Below are 25,115 nucleotides of genomic sequence, written 5' to 3' on the forward strand. Positions count from 1 at the left end.
AGTCAATATCTGAAAAGTTAAAATCCCCTCTTACAAGGAATACTGATTTACTGACCCACTCTATTTCTTTGCACAATTGTTCTTTGTACTCATCACAGTCATTGCTTATAACACACTCCTACTCTCATTTTCCGTTTCTCAGTGCTTATGTCACACCAATCTGACTCAACATTGCACTGTCCAGCCATATCAACTGGATGCACTTCCTTAGATTATATGTGTTTCTTTACTAACAGCATAACCTCTCCTCCTTTCGTACACTGTCTATCCTTTCTGTAACATTTTACTCCCAAAATTCCAGTTCCGCACTGCTTATATCTGTGTAACACCATGTCTCTGATATCCCAACGATATCTGCATTTGATGTTTTGATCAGCAGTTCAAATTCATCATATTTATTTACTGTTCTTCTAGCACCGGTGTACATGCAAGTATAACTGCACTTGTTCTTGCACTTACTATTAGTTAGAAACTAACTAAAAGTTAAATAACTTCTTACTATTAGTTAGAAGGGATGAATGAATCACTTTCGCCTCTGCCTGCGGCTACTGTTAATCTATTAGTCTGCGGATCCCCCAAGTTAGCAGTTTTCCGAACCACCTAACACTGCCTTGATAGCATCACCAAATATTCGTGCACCCTTTCTATTTAAGTGTATCCCATCCCTATAGAAGCAGTCTCTCCTGTTAGCAAGCACAGACTATGCTGAAAAAAATTCTACCTCATGAGCCTTGTACAATCTCGCCAGGTCCAAATTGATTGACAAGGATCTCATCATATACTCCCTCCTATCGTGTCTTGGCAGAATTGAAACACTTTCAAATTTAATCCTAACTTGCAACTTTTTTTTATCATTGACCTGTACTTGTTAAGATGTGATGTAACAGTGATATATGGAATGCAGAATTGGAATTTGGGAAGTACAATGTGAACAGACAGGATGGGAAAGGAGGAGCAGTTATGCTATTAGTTAAGAATCACATAAAATCTAAGGAAGTGCATCCAGTTGATGTGGGTGAGCAGTGCAATGTCCAGTCAGTTTGGTGTGATGTAAGCACTGGGAAAGCAAGATTGAGAGTAGGGGTGTATTATAAGTCTAATTGACTCTGATAAGTATAAATACCAACTGTGCAGAATTGAGCAGGCCAGCAAGGCATTGTCTTATAATTGCAGATTTTAACTTCCCAGATATTAACTGGAACTTGTGGGTTGGTCACACCCATACTAGCAAGACTTCTGTGGATTTATTGGATGATTGTTTTCAATAGCACCATATTCAAGGGGTAACCAGAGGAGGGAGTAATACTCTTGATCTGATTATCAGCAGTGATTATTCATGTATTAATAATCTACAGATAATGGAACCGCTAGGTGGCAGTGATCACAGTATACTGATGTGGGATTTAGTCAGAGAAGTAACTACCATCAAGGGTAAAGGGAAGGGTGTTTGCTTTTGTAAGTGAATACAGTGGTCTCAGACAGTTTTTAAATTCTATACAGTTGGATCAACTGGTGATGTTACCAGTTGATTTAGGGACTTAAACTTGGAGGGTACTAGGCTTTTCATACAAACTAAGAAGTACAGTTCAAGGTTTAGGCCTAAATGGATATCAAATGAATTAATGCGGCTAGTGGCACAGAAGAAAAATGCATAGAATGCATATAAATTATCAGGCGACACAGAAGCGTATTGGAGATATAAGCTAGTCTGTAATCAAGTCACAAAGGAGGTTATGCAGGCAAAGGCAGATTACAAGAAATCTTTGACTAAGGATGCAAAGAAAAACAGCAAAGACTTCTTTACGTATGTAAACTCTTGAATGAAGGGAGCCAATCAGATTGGTCCATTTAATATCAATGGTTTGACTGTTGATGATCCTGCCCAGGTAGCTGACAAACTGAATGAGTATTTTGCATCTACATTTACACTTGAGGAATTCTGTAGGGAAGTGGAGGCCAGAAGTTTATCAAACTCTAACAGGGAGCTAAATAATTTTGTAATAAATTAGAGAAAAGTGGAGAAAAAACTGTTGAAGTTAAACATCAGAAAGGCACCCGGGTGAGTGGATGGGATCTATCCACTGTTAAATATACAAGAACAGTAAATCTTAATTGTTTATACAGTAACGTTAGAAGTGTCGTCAATAAAATGAGCGAATTCGAACTGCTGGTTAAAACAAGTAACGCGGACATAATAGGGCTTACAGAGATGTGGTGCCACTCGGAAATTGAGGATGATGAGTTTAAGTACGGCTTGTATAATGTATTTAGGAAAGATAGGGTAGATAGAAGGGGTGGTGGGGTAATGCTCTTATCAGAAGCAGCCTGAGTGCGACGATAGCTTTCCCGGTTTCAGACATTTCACATGCTAGTATAGTCTGTATAGTGTGAGATAGTTGGAAACAAAGGTATAATGCGAGTAGGAGTAATCTACAGACCAGGTAATTGTGAAGATTATGCAAAAGCCTCTACATGCAAATGGAATGGGCAAGTAAGCATCAATGCCTTATTATGGGTGATTTCAATTTGCCTCTAATTGATTGGAGTAAATGGGAAGGAAACTCGACATGGGGAACAAAATTTTAAATCAACTAGATGACTGTTATTTGTATCAACATGTCAGGGAAAGTACTAGAGAAAAGAATATCCTAGACCTCATCATCACATGAATCAGATGACATAACAGGGCTGACAGTAGAGGAACCAGTAGCAGGAAGTGATCACGGAGTTCTACGGTGGATGATGACGAGAGAGGTAGCAGAAGTAAAAGGCAAAGGAATGGGTTTTAATTTCAGAAAAGGAAATTACGATGCCTTAAGGTAGGTGGTAGATGACTTTCATCAACCGGTGAAATACCACCACTTTGCTTATTGGAGGCGTGAAGTGGTGAAACCCATGTTTAGTCTCTAGAGCAAAGTTTCCGGCATCCCCCTCCCCCCATACTTCTCCTTCAACCCATGCACAGTACTAAGTACTATAGGTTTTGATATCTTTCGTGTTTGGGGTTTTCATAAAAAAAAAAAAAAAAAACTACATGGCCTCTACTAACTGGGTAGATATCGTGCAGAAAATGAATACATTTGAACTGTGGTATGCTTGTAAAACATTAATTACAGATGCCTTGAATGCATATATATCATTAAAAAAATACTCCACGAGGAAGGTTCCAAGTTGGATGAATAGTGAAGTTGCCACATTACTTGAGCAGAAAAAGGTGGCATGGAAAGGTTACGGAGCATTAAAAAGTACTGAAGCCTATAACAGCTACAAGGTGATGTGTAATAGAGCCACAGAAAAGGTTCGACAGGCAAAGGCAGTTTATGAGAAATCACTAGCAAAGAGAACAAAGAGGGGGGATAAAGAATTCTTTACATAAGGGAAAGGGGACAGTAATAAATACACCAGCTGCCGTTGCAGATGAACTCAAACAGTTATTTTGCATCGATATTTACAAATGAAAAACGTTTTGTGGCAATGGGAAATCGTGGGAGCGAAGTTAAAAAATATGTAATTAATGATATTGAAATTTCGCAAGATTATTTAATGAAGAAACGTTTGAGCCTACAGGCCAGTAAGGCTCCTGGAGTTGATGGAATATACCCTATAATCTTAAGGGAGGCGGCAAGCGAGTGCATTGAACCATTGAGGCTAATTATGCAAGCATCACTGGACTCTGGGGAGATTCCCTTGGATTGGAAAAGTGCAAATGTATCTCCCATACATAAGGGTGGCTCTAAAAGTGAAGTTGGAAATTATCGACCTGTCAGTCTGACTTGAGTAGTAGGGAAAATCATGGAGGCAGTGATCAAGGGTGGAATTCAGGATCATTTGGATCGAATTGAAATTTTCAAGGATACTCAGCATGGTTTTATAAAGGGAAAATCATGTTTAACAAATCTGGTTCGCTATTTCGAAAGGGTCACTCACGAGCTGGATTTAGGGAATAATTTCGACATTGTTTATTTAGATTTCAGCAAAGCTTTTGACTCAGTCCCACATGAATGGTTGCTTTATAAGCTGGAACAGGTTGGAATCACTGGGAAAACCCTTAGATGGATAGAAGGATGGCTTCAGGGCAGGAGGCAGAGGGTTGTGATAAATGGCTATTCCTCAGATTGGATTGATGTAAGAAGTGGGGTTCCCCAAGGATCAGTATTAGGACCACTATTGTTTTTAATTTTCATAAACGACATTGATGAAGGGATAGAGGGTGTGATGTCTAAATTTGCAGATGATGTTAAAATTGGTAGAGTAGTTAATGATCACTGTCAAGCTGAGCTTCAGAGAGACCTAGATAGACTTCAGGAATGGTCAGAAAAATGGCAGCTATGCTTTAATCCAACAAAGTGTAAGGTATTACAGCTGGGAAACAGTAATCCCAAAATAACTTATTCGCTTGGTGGAGTTCAACTAAACCTAGTACTGGAGGAAAAGGAATTGGGTAGTAGTAGCAGTAGTAGTAGTGGCATGTGATGCAAGAAAGCAAGTGTCTCAGCTTATGCAGCATCAGCCAAAAAAAAAAATCACGACATTCCCTCCAAATCCCTGTCCAGTTCCTCCTTAAATTTATTCAACCTATCAACTTCCGCAACGACAGATGGAAGTTTGTTCCAGCAATTAACCACCCGCTGGCTAAAGGCAAATTTCCGCACATCTATTCTACATCTGTCTTTTCTTAATTTAAATTTATGCCCCCTTAGGTTCGTAATCTGAACAAGTGGAAGGATCCCATCAGAATTCAGCGTGCTCAACCCATTCAAGGCCTTATATACCTCAATCAGATCACTGCGCAGGTGCCTAGTCTCCAGCCACTGCAATTTGCAGAACTTAAGCCTCTCTTGGTAAGAGGATCCCTTCATTCCCCTCACCAATCTTGCTGCCGTTCTCTGTACACGCTCAAGTAAATCTACATCCTTCCTAAAATGAGGTCTCCAGACCTGTATGCAGTACTCAAGGCGTGGCCTGACCATTGCCTTATACAGAGGGATAATCACCTCCTTTTCCCTGCTAGCAACATTCCTATATATCATTGACAAAACCCCATGACCTGCCCTGGCAGCCTGCCTGCATTGCGCAGAAAACTTCATATCTAACTGCACAATTACTCCCAGGTCTTTTACATTTTCTACCACCTTAAGTGTAGTACCACACAGTAGGTACGTTTCTCTGGGGTTACTTCTACTCATATGCAGTACTTTGCATTTGTCAAGGTTAAACTTCATTTGCACTTCTTAGCCCATCTGCCCAAATTATTTAGATCCTGTTGCAGTAGCACACTGCCATTACTGTCATTAACAACCCTGCCAACCTTTATATCATCTGCAAACTTCGACATTAAGCCTCCGTAGCCGAGTGATCAGAAGCGGGAGTGCAGTAGCACACGCTCCTTGAGTAGACCGGGGTTCAAGCCCCTGACTGCCGCATACGGTCGATCTGCCAACCCGCACTGGACCTGCGTGGCAGATTATGGTCCATTTCCTTCAGCATGAATTTGTTGAGGAGGCTTCCATCCTGCAGTTGGTTGATAATGGCTGCACTTTACCTTTTTTACCTTCATCAATATCATTGATAAATATACAAAACAGCAGTGGACCTAACACCGAACCCTGTGGGACTCTGCTAATAACATTAGTCCAAGAGAGCAGCACCCATTGATTACCTCCCTCTGTCTTCTCCCACTTAACCATCCTTTTATCCATTGTAGCAACTTACCCTTAATACCATTCTGCTCCAATTTGTACAATAGTCTTCCATGCGCAACAGTGTCAAAAGCTTTCCTGAAATCCAAGTATATGATATCAAAATTATTTTTTCCATCCAGTTCCTTTGTAACCACATCATAATATCCTATCAGATTTGTCAGACAAGACTTTCCCTTAACAAACCCATGCTGTGTCTGAATTATTGTTGCAGTCTTGTCTAGATGATCCTGCAATGCATCTTTAAGCAGTGACTCCATTATTTTACCCGAAACAGAAGTTAAACTAACTGGTCTGTAATTACTCGTGTCACCCTTCGATCCCCCTTTGTGAATTGGGGATACATTTGCACATCTCCAGTACATGGTAACCTCCCCTGAGTCCAAGGACGCTCTCATAATTATGGCTAAGGGTTTGCTTAGTTGCTTTGCCGCCTCCTTTAATATAACTGGATTGATCCCATCCACCCCAGGTGCTTTTCTTATGTTTGACTTCAACAATTTCTCCTCCACTTTGCTTTCAGTTATTCCAAAATCATTAAGTATCCTGCTACAATTTGATAACCTTCTGCCATTTTTAAACCTTAATAATTCCTCATGTGTGAATGTAGATGCAAAATACTCATTCAGTTTTTTGTGAGGAGGATCATCAACAGTCGAACCATCGATGTCAAGTGGACCAATCAGATTCATCCCCTTCCGTTTAGAGTTTATATAAGTAAAGAAATACTTGCTGTTTTTCTTAGCATCTTTTGCCAAGGATTTCTCGTAATCTGCCTTCGCCTGCCGAACCTCCTTTGTCACCTGATTACAGATTAACTTATATCTGCCATAGGCTTCTGAGTCGCTTGATAATTTATATGCATCACATGCATTTTTCTTCTCTATTACGAGTCTCATTAGTTCATTAGATAACCATTTAGGCCTAAACCTTGAACAATATTTCTTAATAGGTATGAAACTTTTAGTAGCTTCCACGATTAATTCCTTGAATGCTTCCCACTTAGAATTTACTGTTGGTAACATCGTCAGTTTATCCCACTGTACAGAATTTAAAAACTGTCGGAGACCACTGTACTCACCTTTACAGAAGCAAAAACCCTTTCCTTTACCCCTGATGGTAATTAAATCTTTAAGTAAATCCCACATCAGTAGACTGTGATCACTGCCACCTAGTGGTTCCTTTATCTGCAAATTCTTAATACACGAACGATCACTGCTGATAACCAGATCAAGAGTATTACTTTCTCTGGTTGCCTCTCGAACATGCTGCTGCAGAAAACAATCATCCAATAAATCCACAAAAGTCTGACTAGTGTGTGAGTAACCAATCCACAAGTTCCAGTGAATATCTGGGAAGTTAAATTCCCCCATTATAAGACATTCCTATTTACTAGCCCACTCTATTTCTCTATACAATTGTTCATTGTACTCATTCGAGTCATTAGGCCTATAACACACTCCTACTCTTATTTTTGCTTTCACAGTGCTTATGTCACACCAAACTGACTCAACAGTGCACTGTTCATCTATATCAACTGGATGCATTTCTTTTGATTTTATGTTTTTCTTAATTAACAGCATAACACCTTCACCTTCTCCCTTTCTACCCTAAGCAATTTCCTTTCTGTACACGATACGGTCAGACATGAAATTCTCTGAGCATTGTAAACAGGTTGCAAGGAAGGCCCATGGTGTTCTATCGACGATCTATTGAACTTTTGCAAGTAGAGATAGGGACGTGATAATCCCATTATATAAGGCTTATGTTAGACCACACTTGGAATACTGTGTTCACGTATGGAGACCACACCTAAAGAAAGACATCGAGCTTCTTGAAAGGGTGCAAAGACAGGTAACTCGCCTGGTGAGATCAGCAAAAGGGCGTCCTTATGAAGGAAGACTTCGAATATGTGGGTTGCAGAGTTTGGAAACTAGACACCTTAGCGGAGATTTGATTGAGGTGTTTAAGGCTCTGAGAGGCATCAGTAAAATGAATGAGGACGAAATTTTCAAGATTATAAATGATGCTAGAACTAGGGGACATAAATTCAAGTTACGGGGGGAAATGTTTAGATTGGACTGCAGGAAGTTTTATTTTAGCCAACGAGTTATTAATTACTGGAATAAGTTGCCTTCATGGGTGGTAGAGGCCGACAGTTTTGGGAAATTGAAAGGTCATCTGGATAGTACTTTCAGGTAAGGGAAGCGCATAGGATGATAGGTTTAATTTCTTTTTTTTTTTATTAATTATTATTATTTATTATTATTTTTTTTATATATATATATTTTTTTTTGTTTGTTTTTATCATTGTTTTGTTCGGATTTTTTTTTTTTTTTTTTGGCTGGTGCAGCATAAGCCATAGGCTTTTTTGCACCATGCAGCCATTACTAATACTAATACCATCCAGTTATATTAAAGGAGGCTCCAAAGGAAGTAAGCAAACCTTTAGCCATGATTATTAGAGCATACTTGGTCTCAGGGGAGGAAATTTGGAAATGTATCTCCAATTCACAAAGGGGATCAAATGGTGACACAACTAATTACAGATCTATTAGTTTAACTTCTGTTCCTTTGAAAATAATGGAGTCACCAGTTAAAGAAGCACTGCTGGAACTTCTAGACAAGACTGCAGTCATAATTCTCTGATGTGGTCACAAAGGAACTGGATGCAAAAAAAATTTGATACCATATACTTGGATTTTAGGAACGCTTTTGATACTGTTGCATATGGAAGACCTCTGTGCAGATTGGAGCAGTATGGCATTAAGAGCAAGTTGCTACAACATATAAAAGGATGGTTGAGTGAGAGTAGACAGAGAGCTGTAATCAGTGGACACTGCTCTTCGTGGACTAATGTTATTACTGATGTTGGTACTATTGTTGTTTTCTGTATTTATCAATGATATTGAAGAAGGTATATATATCAGGATTAATGTCCAAATTTGCAGACCATAGAAAGGTTGACAGGGTTGTTAATGACAGTATGCTACTGCAACAAGATCTTGAAAAGTTGAGCAGATGGGTTGAGAGGTGACAACTGACGTTTAGCATTGACAAATGCAAAGTGCTGCATATGGGTGGCAGTAATCCCAAAGTAACATAAGATATGAAGTTTTCTGAGCAGTGCAGACAGGCTGCAAGATTAGCTCATGGGGTGTTGTCAGTGATATACAGCAATTTCTCTTGCAGCTATAAGGAGGTGATTATACCCTTGTATAAGGCAACGGTCAGGCCACACCTTGAGTACTGCACACATGTCTGGTGGCGATATTTCAGGAATGATGTAGAGCTGCTGGAACCAGTACATAGAAGGGCAACGGGATTGGTATGTGGACCAAAGGGTTGCTCTTAACAAGAAAGGCTTAAGTTCTGCAAACTGCAGGGTCTGTAGACTAAGCACCTACGAGATGATCTGTCTGAGGTGTATAAGGCCTTGAATGGTTTAAGCCAGCTCAGTGTTGATGCGATTCTCCCTCTTGCTCAGATTATGCTGCTGAGGGAACATAAATTCAATTTGAGGAAAATAAGTTGTAGAATAAATGTGCAGAAATCTGCCATTAGCCTGCAGGTGGTTGAATGCTGGAAAAAAATTCCATCTGTACTTGTGGAAGTAGAGCTGAAATAAATTCAGGGTAGAACTAGACAAACTTTTGGAATGAATGGATCGCTGAATGGGAAGGTTTTTTTTTTTTTTTTTCGTTGATTCTGTATAATATAGGCTTGCTTTCTTGTATCATACGCTAATGGTAATAAGATATGAAATACAAAATTGACACCAGAATATTGAGGAGTGCATAAGAACATATACAGTGGGGCCCCATTGTATTTTGAAAATATTGCAAGTTGAAACCAATAATACATTGATTTCCTGTAATTCATTCCAAACTCTTGACAGGCATCATCAACACATACAATCAGTATTTCTTATCTGTTATACTTCATTTTACATTAAAAATGAGTCCTTTATAAAAATTTAATAAATGGTCATAAAACATCTTAAAATAAAAGAACAAACAATAAATTATTATTTACCTTAGACTTGAAGTGCAGAGCTAATGAAATCAATGGTGGCATTATGATGGTGGTACTATATCAGACATCAGGTGTCTTTTCAGTCTTTTGTCTTTTGCTGCTACTGGTAAAGAAACTGTCTAAAATGTCGAGGACTTTTTTGTAGCTTCCTGAAGTAAGAAATGCATCATCTTCCATTTTTCACATCATGAGTTCAGTGTTTTCAACATTGGGGTTTTTTCTTTACCACTTCTCTTAAATGCTCCCAACAAGAAATGACAGTCTGCAACTCTTCGGCTGACACTTTTTGGGTGTCTTCTTCTTCCTCTACACTGTCACTCTCCGTAATTTTCTTCAACTTTTTTATCTTCTCTGTTGTTAGCTCGTGCTCATGAGCATCAGTAAGGTCCTCCACATCGTCTTTGTCAACCTCCAGACCCATTGATTTACCAAGAATGACAGTATCATTTGTCAAAGCACCATCATCTTCAAATCCATTAACATTATGGATAATTAAAGGCCACATGTTTTTCCAGGCTGAATTTAAGCACCTGGTGGAAACATCATTCCAAGAACTTACAATCAGCCTCACACAGTCCAGGATGCTGAACTTTGACCTCCAAAAATCATTGAGGGTGACAGCATTTTCACCAGAGGTCACTGCAAAGCAACTTGCAAACATTTTGTTGGTGTAAGATTTCTTGAAGTTTGCTATCACTTGATGGCCCATTGGTTGAAGAAGAGGAGTGGTGTTGGGTGGAAAAAATTTCACTTGAACAAAGTTAAATTGTTCCTCAAGAGACTGATCAAGTTTGGGATCATGGCCTAAGGCATTATCCAGCAGGCGCACTTCCTTCAAGGAAGCTTATTTTTCTCAAGATAACTCTTCACTGAAGGACAGAAAACTTCAAGCACTATCACTGAAGGACAGAAAACTTCAAGCATTGAAGATATATCTTGTAATCCAGGCCTTCTTGTTACTGCATCAAAACACTCCCAGCATACCTTTGTTGACCTTTTGTTGTTTAAATACTCTATTAGATTGATTCACAAGCAAAGGCTTCAGCTTGAAATCTCCAGTGGCATTGGCACCCAACAGGAGAGTGAGCCTATCTTTCATAGGCTTATGCCCAGGTAAACTAGCCTCATCCTTAGTAATGTACATTCTCCTGGGCATTCACTTCCAGAAGAGGCTGGTTTTATCATTGTTAAAAACCTGCTGGGGAAGATAACCCTCCTGATCAACAAACTTGGAATTTTAATTTTAAAGGCCTCAGCTGCTTTTTTATCAGCACTGGATGCCTCTCTATGCCTTTCAACACTTTTGATATTTGGCCTCTTTTTTGACCAGCCTCTGCTAGCTTTAAAGTCTTCAAAGCACACAGCACTGTCACTGCTTGATGGAGCTTTAAGTTTCAGATCATCATAGATCTGCTTAGCACATTCACAGATAAATTGTCTAGGCACTGTGTCACCCTTCATCTGCTTTTCCCTAATCCATATACTAGGCTTTACATACCAACTAAGAAATATTGTTCAAGGTTTAGGCCAAAATGGATGTCAGATGAACTAATGAGGCATATGGCAGAGAAGAAAAATGCATGGGATACTTACAAATTAACACATGACACAATCAATGGACAGAAGCCTATGATAGATACAAGTTGATATGCAACCAAGTTACAAAGGAGGTTAGGCAGGCGAAGGCAGATTACGAGAAATCCTTGGCAAGGGATGCAAAGAAAAACAGCAAAGAGTTCTTTACTTATGTAAACTCTAGAAGGAAGGGGATGAATCAGATTGGTGCACTTGATATTGATGGGTCAACTGTTGATGATCCTGCTCAGGTAGCTAACAAACTAAATGAATATTTTGCATCGACATTCACACATGAGGAGTTATTCAGGGAGGGGAATGCCAGAGGTGTATTCAACTCTAGCAGTAAGCTACAGAATCTTGAAATAACTGGGAGTAAAGTGGAGGAGAAACTGTTGAAGATAAACACAAAAAAGGCACCCGGGGTGGATGGGATCTATCCAGTTATATTAAAGGAGGCAGCAAAGGAAGTAAGCAAACCCTTAGCCATAATTATGAGAGCTTCCTTGGACTCAGGGGAGGTACCCATAGACTGGAAATGTGCAAATGTGACCCCAATTCACAAAGGAGGATCAAAGGCTGACACAAGTAATTATAGACCTGTGAGCTTAACTTCTGTTCCAGGAAAATTAATGGAGGCACTGGTTAAAGAAGCACTGCAGGATCATTTAGACAAGACTTCAGTTATAGCTCAGACACAGCATGGTTTTGTTAAGGGGAAGTCTTGCCTGACCAACTTCATTGGATACTATGATGTAGTCACAAAAGAACTGGATGCAGGGAATAACTTTGATATTATATACTTGGATCTTAGAAAGGCTTTTGATACTGTTGCACATGGAAGACTGCTACACAAATTGGAGCAGTGTGACATTGGAGGCAAATTGCTGCTATGGATAAAGGGGTGGTTGAGGGGGAGAAGACAGAGAGTGGTAATCAATGGACACTGCTCATCGTGGACTAATGTTATTAGTGGAGTCCCTCAGGGCTCAGTGTTGGGTCCATTATTGTTTTCTGTATTTATAAATGATATTGATGATGGTATATCAAGCTTAATGTCCAAGTTTGCAGACGATACAAAGGTTGGCAGGGTTGTCAAGGACACTACTGACACTAAGCTGCTGCAACAGGATCTGGAAAGGTTGAGCAGATGGGCTGAGAGGTGGCAAATGAAGTTTAACATTGACAAATGTAAAGTACTACATATCGGAAACAGCAACCCCAGAGCAATGTATCAACTCTGTGGTACTACACTGACAGTGGTAGAGAATGAAAGGGACTTGGGGGTGGTTGTGCAGGCAGATATGAAGTTCTCTGAGCAGTGCAGACGGGCTGCAAGAGTAGCTCATGGAGTATTGTCAATGATATACAGGAATTTTTCCAGCAGGGATAAGGAGGTGATTATTCCATTGTATAAGGCAATGGTCAGGCCACACCTAGAGTACTGTATACAGGTCTGGAGGCCTCATTTCAAGAAGGATGTAGAGCTGCTGGAACGAGTACAGAGAAGGGCAACAAGATTAGTGAATGGAACAAAGGGTTGCTCTTACGAAGAAAGGCTTAAGTTTTGCAAATTACAGTGTCTGGAGACTAGGCACCAGCGAGGTGATCTGATAGAGGTGTATAAAGCCTTGAATGGTTTAAGCATGCTCAATGCTGATGGGATTCTTCCTCTAGCTCAGAAAAATCACCTGAGAGGGCATAAATTCAAATTGAGGAAAGACAGATGTAGGATAGACGTGTGGAAATTTGCCTTTAGCCAGCGGGTGGTTGGTTGGTTGGTGGAACAGACTTCCATCCCTTGTGGTGGAGGTTGATAGCCTAAATAAGTTTAAGGCCCAGCTGGACAGGTATTTTGAACGAACAGAGGGGTGAAGTGGAAGTGGGTTTCTTTTTTTTTTTTTTTGGCTGATGCTGCATAAGCTTGCTTTCTTGCATCAAATGCCTCTACTAATGCTAATGCTAATGCTTCATATAAACAAAAGTCTTTCCATTTCCACCATGAAGTCTCTTACCTTATGCACTGGTATGGAAACATCACTAACTTTAATAACACTCTTTTATCATTGTTTAAGTATTGTAGAAATGGTCGATTGAGGAAAACCATACTCACGTACTAATGCACTAATTTTTACTTCTTCTTCATGTTTTTTTTTTTTTTTTATCATTTCTTGCTTCACTTTAATAGAAATTTTATTCTTAACTTGCACTTTAGGAGCCATGGTTATTTAATTTCAATTTATTTAATTAATAAATTCAAAAATAACTGCAATTAAATTACTGCAATTACTTCTAATTAACAAAAACATACTAAACGAGCACATCAAAAAGATTAAGAAACTCTCCAAAGTGCTGTAACATGTGGGAATGTTGTTGAACAATAAGAAAGATGTTAATTGGTTGAGAACAATCGCACAAGTGATGTTCTGCATGCCACACGTCTGAAAATTTCCACCAATGTATTGTTCCAGCTATATCGGAAAGCCATTGGCTCCTGAATGTCATTAGTCCTTAAAATAAAAGATTGTATGGAAGGTATATCGGTTCTTGAGAATATTGATATCGATGTCATCATAAGTCGAGACCCCATGTACATGCATCCCTTTTTGATCAGACTTTTTCTTATTTATAGGGAATTCTGCAAGTTGATGTTCAGTAAACCATTTGACGAGTTTACAAAGATTTCATATATTAATATAAGTCAGAAAGCATGAGGTAGTTCATGTTACCCGCTAAGGTTTTATAATTGAGTCCCCTCATCCTGAGGGGGACTCAATTATATAATTGAGAATATACCTCCTCATTTATTTCCTCATTCCCTGTGGGCTTGATACACTTCAGTCAGGTCCCTGTTGAGGTTCTAGTTGTCATGCTCTACATCAGCGTTTCCCAACCGTGGTCCACATGGACCACCTGGGGTCCATAGAAGCTTTGAGGGGGTCCACAAGAAAAAAAAATTGTATTTCGGGGGTCCATAATATGAGCTAAGGGGTTCATGATAAAATATTATAAATAAAATAATTTGTTAAATAAAAATAATAATAATAAAATAAACTAATGTCATAAAAAAGTCCAGAAATTCGCAGTTAGAAGATACTCGTATTTTCTGGAACCTTCTTTAGTTGATGCAAAAAAAAATTTCTTTCCATAGAAAATTCTCGAAGAAGAAAACATTATTTAAGCACCGACTAATCTAGAAAGAGTCAGTCAGTCAGAGGCAGTTATTTCATTCTATAGTGAGTAATCGGCATCATCGTGGTGAAATTATTGTTTGTGTTATTGAGTGTTATTGTTCTTGTGAACTATATTTCCATTAGTACATACAAGCATTTCCAACATTAAATATCTGAAGTTAATAATATTATTATTGTTTTCAGATTACCCATGGCTCATGCAAAGAAGAAAACAAGACAATATTTGACTGAATATCTGTCGTATGGTTCAAAGAATCACCAGAGAATATCAAAAAACCAATGTGTCTTATATGTATGACTGTGCTGTCTAATGATAACGTGAAGCCAAGTAAGCTTCGTCACCATTTGGAGACAAGGCACAGCGAAAAGAAAAATAAATCAGTGGAGTATTCCAAAAACTATGGGACAATTTTCAAGGAAGAAACAAATTGGATCAGATTTTTAGTAAACAAGCAAGCAATAAAGATAGCGGGTTATTAGCATCATATGAAATCAGCAAAATAATAGCAAAATCTGGAAAGCCACATAGCATTGGTGAAACTGTCATCTTGCCTTCGATATCAGTTGTAATTTCAACAATGTTAAACAAAAATGCACATGAAATTACCAATAACCTTCCTTTGAGCAATAACACAATATCCAGACGCATTGATGAAATGTCTGAAGATGTAGAAAATCAACTTATTGCTCAATTACGAGTGAAACATTTGAATCAACTTTGATGGGCATTGAAGCATTTTTATTGGCATATGTAAGATGTATGGATGATAATCAACTCAGAAAGGAAATGCGTTTTGCAAGATTCCTCAAAACAGATACTAAAGGTGAAACAATATTTAAGGAAGTCCAGTCTTATTTTAGAGAAAAAAAATATTCCACTCGAAAATTTAATGGCTTGTGCTACTGATGGTGCTCCTTCCACAGTCGGTAGATACAGAGGGTTTATCACTCATTTAAAAAATGCATTGCCAAAAGTATTTTGCATACATTGTGTGATTCACCGCCAACATCTGATGGCGAAGAGATTGAGTGGAATTCTTCATGAAGCCTTAACTCTTGTAATAAAAGCTGTCAACCTCATGAAGGCTAATGCTCTTTAAGATTGTCTCTTTTGCAAATTTTGTGATGAAAATGAAGAAGGATTTGACCGTCTTGTACTGCATACAGAGGTGCGATGGTTGTCTAAAGGCAGTTGTCTTCGTCACTTCGTTGTCCTTTGGGACAGTATTGTATCATTTCTAAACGAAAAGGAGATTGGAAAACAGTATGGTTGCCATGAAAACAGATATATTTTAGCTCTCAGATGTGTTTGAAAAACTGAATTCTCTTAATAAGCTGCAGCAAGGACATAATTGTGATTTAATATCTAGCAAAGAAGCCATTAATGCATTCCTAGGAAAACTCAAATTGTACAGTCTTAATATCTCACACCGTGCGTTTGACCAGTTTCCAAACCTTGCTTCACTTAGCAGTGGTTTAAAAGATGATGATTGTGTTGTGTATGTTGATCACTTAAAAAAAAATTATGGAGACACGCAAGTTCGGTTCAAGGACCTACTAGAATTGAACATCCCAGATTGGGTGCTGATTCCATTTGAGGTAAATGTTGCTGATGTTGAAATTGATTTACAAGAGGAACTTATTGAATTGTGGTCTGATGAGACAGTCCGAAGTCTATTCAAAAGAGGAAATAAAAAATAATCACTACTGATAATCAGATCAAGAGTATTACTCCCTTTAGTTACCTCCCGAACATGCTGATGGAGAAAACAATCATCCAATAAATCCACAAAAGCCTTGCTAGTGTGTGAGTGACCAACCCACAAACTCCACAAATATCTGGGAAATTAAAATCCCCCATTATAAGACTCTCTGATTTACTGGCTCACTCTATTTCCCTGTTCAGTTTTTATTATACTCATCAGAGTCATTAGGACCATAGCACACTCCTACTCTCAATTTTGATCTCCCAGTGCTTATGTCACACCAAACTGACTTGACACTGCACTGTCCAGCGAAGTCGACTGGCTTCACTTCCTTGGATTTTATGTGTTTCTTAACTAATAGCATAACCCCTCTGCCCTTCCTGTCCTGTCTATCCTTTCTGTACACATTGTACTCCCCAAATTCCAGTTCTGCATTTCTTATATCTGTGTGACACCACATCTCTGATATCCCAACAATATCTGCCTTTGATGTTTTGAGCAATACCTCAAATTCATCAAATTTATTTACCAAACTCCTAGCATTGGTGTACACACAAGTATACATGCACCTGTTCCTATTCTTAGCTACCCTAAAACAATTCATGTGTTTACTTGTACCGCAGTGACTCCCAGCAGTCTCTGAAATATCCTGCATCTTGTTTTCCAGGCTGCTGCTCATCTCAGTCGAAGCAGTGCAAGAATCACTTTCACCTCTGCCAGTGGCTACTGTTAATCTATTAGTCCTTGTATTCCCCCCAAGCTAGCAGTTTTCTGACCCACTTAACACTGCCTCGATAGCATCAGCAAATATTCTTGCACTCATTCTATTTAAGTGTATCCCATCCCTGTAGAAGCAGTCTCTCCTGTTACCAGTTCTAGTAGATGACACTTGAAAACACCAGGATTGTGTAATATACAACAATATAATCTTTTATAATAATGTATATATCTAATGTATATTATTGGCTTATTTCATTATATGTATAATAATTTATAAATTTTTTTCTTCATTTTTCTTCTTGCACAGTTTTTTGTTACCACTTACTTTTCTAATCTCTCTTTCCTTCACTCTCAACTTTTCTTATACTGCTTTTATCTGTTCTCTTACCTTTATTTATCCATCTAATTATTTGTGTGTGTGTGTGTGTGTGTGTGTGTGTGTGTGTGTGTGTGTGTGTGTGTGTGTGTGTGTGTGTGTGTGTGTGTGTGTGTGTGTGTGTGTGTGTGTGTGTGTGTGTGTAATAATTAGTCATACACAAAAACCATTGTAGGCTTGTATTGAAGTGCCAACTATTTAGAACCCGTGTTGAATATTGTGCTGCTGAGCATGTTTTTATTATTATTATTATTATTATTAGCTATATGTTGCAAGGAAGCCTGAGGCTTATGCTGCACCAGCCAAAAAAAAAAAAAAAAAAAAAAAAAAACAAAAACAAAAATCCCGAGTTACCCTGAGAGAGAGAAGTAGAAGGGAATCACCAAGAAAGAGAAGAATGATGATATCCAGCTCAGGACCCTGGGTGTGCCAAGCCCATACTCACCAGATGTGAGCCCCTGGGGTTATATTTTGAACTTCCATTGTGATGCCATTGGATATTTCTTAGAGTTATCTCTCCTTAATTTATCATGCAATAAATTTATCATATTTATTGACTGAGCGAGCGAGCTTGCATAAATGAATACTTAGGAACTTTAAATGTTGGATTTTCTTTCTTTTTTTTTTTTTAAGAACATCACATTCCTTTCAAATATAAATAAAGTTTCTAAACCATGTGTGTGTGAATTCTGCATTTTTCTCTATTTATTAATTACAGTACTTATGCATAATATGCTTTTAAAAGTGTTGGAATGTGTGAGTGTTACATCACATAACTGCTTTATTATTGCCTAGGCTAGGTGTATTTCTCTTGCACCAACAGCTTTTAAATAACAACAACAGCTTTATTATTTATAAAGTATTTTATTTATATAGCTGAATTAAAAAGTTTTAAAACATTTTTTGTAAATTTTAATTTTTAACATTTTTAACATTTTAATTAATAAAACTCAATAAGCTGAATATCTTATTGAGTTTTATTAATTTTAAAACTCTGTCCATTTTCCACTGAAGATTGAGAAGATATTTAACTGTGTTCTTCATCTTATAGGAACAAGCTTTATATGAAAAAGAAGGCTTAAATATTCGTAAAATTGAATATGTTGATAATCAGGATTGTCTAGGTAAGCAGTAAATTAGAAAAAAAAAGCCACATCCCAAAAATAATCATATCACTTCCATTAGTTTCTGTAATTTGTTTTATATTTGTAAATATGTGAGAGATTTTATTCATGTAAAAATAATAGGAAAAAAGTATTAAATATTTATAGTTGTTTATTAAGATTTTGCATTGTTTCCTCTGATGTGGTTTTGATTTATACCCTTTACCTTCTCTTTCATTTACCTGCTCCTATCTGTTTGTTACATCCTGCTTCATCTTTCAGTATATTTTAATTATCATTCTATATTTTTTAAAACAACATTTATTTTGTTATCAGATGTTAATTTGAAATTATTTCTTCTACCTGAATTATTAATTTTGCATATTTTTTTATCATTCAATTATTCAATATGTGACAGAGTTTTAAAAAAGTTGAATGATAAAAGGAGATTGTGCATGGGAGAAAATAAGTGAAGAAAATTTTAATTTTGGCTTTTGAAATTATGGCAGTTGTGGTATCACTGGAAGTGTTATGTCAGATGAAGTCAAAAGTAGTGTTTATCATTGAGAAACAACCTGTATGCAAGGCGTGGCCAGACGATTGCCCTTATACAAGGGGATAATCGCCTTCTTATCCCTGTTATCAAAATTTCTGTATATCATTGACAAAACCCTATGAGCTGTCCTGAAAACCTGTCTGCACTGCTAAGAGAACTTCATATCTGAGCGCACAATTACCCCAGGTTTTTTTCATTCTTCACTACCCTGAGAGCACTACCACACAGTTTGTAAATTACTCTGGAGTTACTGCTAACAATATGCAGTATTTTGCATTTGTCAATGTTAAACTTCAGTTGACACTTCTCAATCCATCTGCCTAACTTTTCTAGATCCTTTTGCAGGAGCATGCTGTCGTTAACAACCCTGCCAGCATTTGTATCATCTGCAAACTTGAACATTAAGCCTGATATACCTTCATCAGTATTATTGATAAATATAGAAATCAACAATGGGCCCATCAACAAACCCTGGGGGAACTCCACTAATAATGGGCAATTCTGCCCAGACACGATAGGAGAGAGTATGTGATGAGAGTCCTGGCGATCAATTCGGCCCTGGAAAGATTGTGCAAGGCTCAAGGGGTAGATTTTTTTTCAGCCTGGTCTGTACTTGTTAACAGGAGAGACTGCTTCTACAGGGATGGGATACACTTAAATAGAAAGGGTGCAAGAATGTTTGCTGATGCTATCGAGGCAGTGTTAGGTGGGTCGGAAAACTGCTAGATTGGGGGGATACAAGGACTAATAGATTAACAGTAGCCACTGGCAGAGGTGAAAGTGATTCTTGCACTGCTTCTATTGGAATGAGCCGCAGCCTGGAAAATAAGATGCAGGATATTTCAGAGACTGCTGGGAATCATTGGGGTACAAGTAAACACATGGGTTGTGTTAGGGTAGCTAAGAAAAAGAACAGGTGCATGTATACTTGCGTGTACACCAATGCTAGGAGTTTAGTAAATAAATTTGATGAATTTGAGGTATTGCCCAAAACTACGGATATTGTGGGGATTTCAGAGACGTGGTGTCACACAGATATAAGGGATGCAGAACTGGAATTTGGGGAGTACAATGTCTACAGAAAGGATAGACAGGATAGGAAGGGAGGAGGGGTTATGCTATTAGTTAAGAAACACATAAAATCCAAGGAAGTGAAGCCAGTCGACATCTCTGGACTGTGCAGTGTTTAGTCAGTTTGGTGTAACATAAGCATTGGGAGATCAAAATTGAGAGTAGGAGTGCGCTATGGTCCTAATGACTCTGATGAGTATAATAAAAACTGAACAGGGAAATAGAGTGAGCCAGTAAATCAGAGAGTCTTATAATGGGGGATTTTAATTTCCCAGATATTGACTGGAATTTGTGGGCTGGTCATTCACACTAGCAAGGCTTTTGTGGAATTATTGGATGATTGTTTTCTACATCAGCATGTTCGGGAGGCAACTAGAGGGAGTAATACTCTTGATTTGGTTATCAGTAGTGATTCTTCATGCATTAAGAATCTGCAGGTAAATGAACCACCAGGTGGCAGTGATCACAGTGTGCTGAAGTGGGATTTACTCAAAGAGATAACTACCATTAGGTGTAAAGGGAAGGTCTATGGCTTCCGTAAAGGCGACTACGATGGACTGAGACAGTATTTAAATTCTATACAGTGGGACCAACTGATGATGTTACCAACAGCAAATTCCAAATGGGAAGCATTCAAAGAACTTATCTTGGAAGCTACTAGGATTTACATACCAACTAAGAAATATTGTTCAAGATTTAGGCCTAAGTGGATATCAGATGAACTAATGAGACATATGGCAGAGAAGAAAAATGCATAGGATACATACAAATTAACAAGTGACACAGAAGCCTAATATAGATACAAGTTGATCTGTAACCAAGTTACAAAGGAGGTTAGGCAGGCGAAGGCAGATTTCTTTACTTATGTAAACTCTAGAAGGAAGGGGATGAATCAGATTGGTCCACTTGATATCGATGGATCAACTGTTGATGATCCTGCTCAGGTAGCTAACAAACTGAATGAATATTTTGCATCGACATTCACACATGAGGAGTTATTCAGCGAGGGGAATGCCAGAGGTGTATTCAACTCTGGCAGTAAGCATCTTGTAATAACTCAGAGTAAACTGGAGGAGAAATTGTTGAAGATAAATACAAGAAAGGCACCTGGGGTGGATGGGATCTGTCCAGTTATATTAAAGGAGGCAGCAAAGGAAGTAAGCAAACCCTTAGCCATAATTATGAGAGCTTCCTTGGACTCAGGGGGAAGTACCCATGGACTGGAGATGTGCAAATGTGACCCCAATTCACAAAGGAGGATCAAAGGGCGACACAACTAATTATAGACCTGTTAATTTAACTTCTGTTCCCGGGAAAATTAATGGAGGCACTGGTTAAAGAAGCACTGCAGGATCATCTAGACAAGACTTCAGTTATAGCTCAGACACAGCATGGTTTTGTTAAGGGGAAGTCTTGCCTGACCAATTTGATTGGATACTATGATGCAGTCACAAAAGAACTGGATGCACAGAATAACTTTGATATTATATACTTGGATCTTAGAAAGGCTTTTGATACTGTTGCACATGGAAGACTGCTGCACAAATTGGAGCAGTGTGGCATTGGAGGCAAATTGCTGCTATGGATAAAGGGGTGGTTGAGGGGGAGAAGACAGAGAGTGGTAATCAATGGACACTGCTCAAAGTGGACTAATGTTATTAGTGGAGTCCCTCAGGGTTCAGTATTGGGTCCATTATTGTTTTCTGTGTTTATAAATGATATTGATGATGGTATATCAAGCTTAATGTCCAAGTTTGCAGACGATACGAAGGTTGGCAGGGTTGTCAAGGACACTACTGACACTATGCTACTGCAACAGGATCTGGAAATCAGATGGGCAGATGGGCTGAGATTTGGCAAATGAAGTTTAACATTGACATATGTAAAGTACTACATATGGGAAACAGCAACTCCAGAGCAACGTATCAACTCTGTGGTACTACACTGACAGTGGTAGAGAATGAAAGGGACCTGAGGGTGGTTGTGCAGGCAGATATGAAGTTTTCTGACAGTGCAGACAGGCTGCCAGAGTAGCTCATGGTGTATTGTCGATGATATATAGGAATGTTTCTAGCAGGGATAAGGAGGTGATTATTCCCTTGTATAAGGCAATGGTCAGGCCACACCTAGAGTACTGTATACAGGTCTGGAGGCCTCATTTCAAGAAGGATGTAGAGATGCTGGAACGAATACAGAGAAGGGCAACAAGATTAGTGATTGGAACAAAGGGGTGCTTTTACGAAGAAAGCTTAAGTTTTGCAAATTACAGTGTCTGGAGACTAGGTACAGCGAGGTGATCTGATAGAGGTGTATAAAGCCTTGAATGGTTTGAGCATGCCCAATGCTGATGGGATTCTTCCTCTTGCTCAGAATAATCACCTGAGAGGGCATAAATTCAAATTGAGGAAGGACAGATGTAGGATAGACGTGAGAAAATTTGCCTTTAGCCAGCGGGTGGTTGGTTGGTTGGTGGAACAGACTTCCATCCCTTGTCGTGGAAGTTGATAGCCTAAATAAGTTTAAGGCTCAGCTGGACAGGTATTTCGAACGAACAGAGGGGTGAAGTGGAAGTGGTTATTTTTTATTTATTTATTTTATTTATTTATTTTTTTTTTTTTTTTTGGCTGATGCTGCCTAAGCTTCCTTTCTTGCATCAAATGCCTCTACTAATGCTAATGCTAATAACATTAGTCCACAAAGAGCAATGTTCATTGATTACCACTCTTTTTCTTCCACTCAACCATCCCTTTATCCATAGCGACTTGCTCTTAATGCCACACTGCTTCAGTTTATACAGCAGTCTTTTATGTGGAACAGTATCAAAAGCTTTTCTGAAAGCCAAGTATATGATATCAAAATTATTTTTTGCATCTAGTTCCTTTGTGACCACATCGTAGTATACAGTCAGATTGGTCAGACAAGGTTTCCCCTCAGCAAACCCGTGCTGTGTTTGAACTATAACTGCAACCTTGTCTAGATGATCCTGCATTACTTCTTTAATCAGTGCCTCCATTATTTTCATGGAACAGAAGTTAAACTAACAGGTTTATAATTACTCATATCACCGTAGATATTAAAAGTGAGGGCTCAACAGATACTGTGATCCAATAATGTGCCAAGTCAGGCACCGAAAGCTGTAGTTTTTAACAGGGTAGTTTGTGAAATTCTGTTGTGTGGAAAACAGGACCTTTTCTATAAAAACATTTAGATAGAATAGACTAGAATCAGAGTATGTTTTCATTGTGCTAAGTTTGAGCATGTTACAAACTAGTTGTCATTTATAAATAAAGTGAGGATCTGTTCGAGAGCTCTATGGGCATGCTACAAAAATATTGAATCAGGTAAAAATGTTTTCAGTGAAAAGACACTAAAAACATACAAATATATTAATTTATAGTGCAGTTTTGAAGTTAAAGAACCTTGTGCTTGTGCAGACCTCTCCAGTTCTCCTGATCTTCAACTTTTCAAAAGTCTAAAGTTATATTAAAGAATGGATGGCAATGCATCATACCATTAAAATTGCTACTAAGATCATCACTAGCCTCTGAGCTGATTGCTTTGGACTGAAGAAGTGCATATATCTCATCCATTCATAAGGGATGGGCTAAGTCAGAAATAAGTAGACCAATGAGTTAGACTTCTGTAGTGGATAAGTGCAGAAAATCTTATTAAGAAACAAATACTAAAGGGATTACAGCATGGCTTTGTGGCAAAAATCTTGCCTGATAAATCTAGTTAATCACTATAAAGTCTCAAAATTAGTGCCAGAAACACTTTTGATATTGTATATTTATATTTTATTGAATCAGTTCAATAAAATTTAAATATGCAATTCAATTAGTTGAATTATTAGATGAGTTCAATAAACGAATCAGTTCTCCCATGACAGGATGCTGTACGAATTGTAGAATGCTGAAATTACTGGGATGTGCTGGGAAGAATCTTGGTTCTGATTTTCCTCAATAATATTGGTAAGAATATATAGAAAAATTTGTCAAAGATGATTTATTATTATTATTATTAGGTAGTAGTAATGGTAAATCATCAGCCAAAAAAAAAGCTTACATTTCGCTTGTCCATCCCCTTTTACAGTTTATCTAGTTCTTCCTTAAAGCTATTCAAACTATTCACCTTTACAATACCAGATGGAAGTTTGTTTTAACAATCAACTACACTCTGGCTGAAGGAAAATTTATGCATATCTGACCTACAACCATTCCTCTTAGTGAAATTATGCCCCCTCATATGTATAGTCTAAACAAGAGGAAGGATTCCATCGCCAATGAGCTTAATCAATCCATTCAAGGCCTTAAACACCTCAATCAGATCTCCCAATAGATGCCTAGTCTTGAGATGTTGCAATTTACAAAACAAACCTTTCTAGTAAGAGTGCCCTTATATCATTGGAAAAACCCCATAAGCCATCCTGGCAACCTATCTTTGCTGCTCAGAAACTTCATATCTGACTGCACAAAAAGCCCCAGGTATTTTTCATTCTTCACTGCCATGAGTATGGTATCATAAGGCTGTTACATTAATCAGGAATTACTGCTTCTCATATGAAATACCATGCATTTGTCCGTATTATGACTTCTCAGCCTGTCTGCTCAATTTGTCTAGATCTTGTTGCAGTAACATACCTTGTAATACACCATTCTGCCAACCTTCGTATCATCAAACAAACTTGCACCTTAAACCTGATATGCCTTCATCAATATCATTAATATAGAAACCAGCAATGGACCTAGCATTGATCCCTGGATGCGGGGATAGAATAAGTGTATTCCATCTCTGCAAAAACACTCTCTCCTGTTAACAAGCACAGACCAATCAGAAGAATTTTAACCCATGAGCCTTGTACTGTCCTTCCAGGGGTGAGTTGATTGGCACTGCATTATTATATACTCCCTCCTGTAGTTCTGGGCAAAATTGAAGCCACTTTCAATTTCAGTCATAACTCACAGCTTTTTCTCAATGTTGATCTGTATTTGTTAATTAAATCCTCAGATCCTACTTGTTAATTAAATCCTACTCTTAATATCATCAGTACCAATGTGCAGAACATATCTCTTGTTCTTTC

At 38.2% G+C, this 25,115-nt stretch overlaps 1 protein-coding gene across 2 annotated transcripts in view; it reads left to right on the forward strand.

Annotated features, from left to right (window-relative positions):
• The window catches only part of jar (Myosin heavy chain 95F jaguar), a 633,758-nt gene that overhangs the window by 238,482 nt on the left and 370,161 nt on the right, over positions 1–25,115 (forward strand). For both annotated transcript variants that reach the window (XM_090379849.1, XM_090379848.1), the window contains exon 13: positions 18,357–18,429. In XM_090379849.1, coding sequence (XP_090235975.1) covers positions 18,357–18,429 — 73 coding nt within the window. The remainder of the gene's footprint in view (positions 1–18,356; positions 18,430–25,115) is intronic.

This window comes from Mastigoproctus giganteus, chromosome 8 (assembly GCF_048544385.1).
Source record: "Mastigoproctus giganteus isolate SK-2022 chromosome 8, ASM4854438v1, whole genome shotgun sequence".
Taxonomy (NCBI): Eukaryota; Metazoa; Arthropoda; class Arachnida; order Uropygi; family Thelyphonidae; genus Mastigoproctus; species Mastigoproctus giganteus.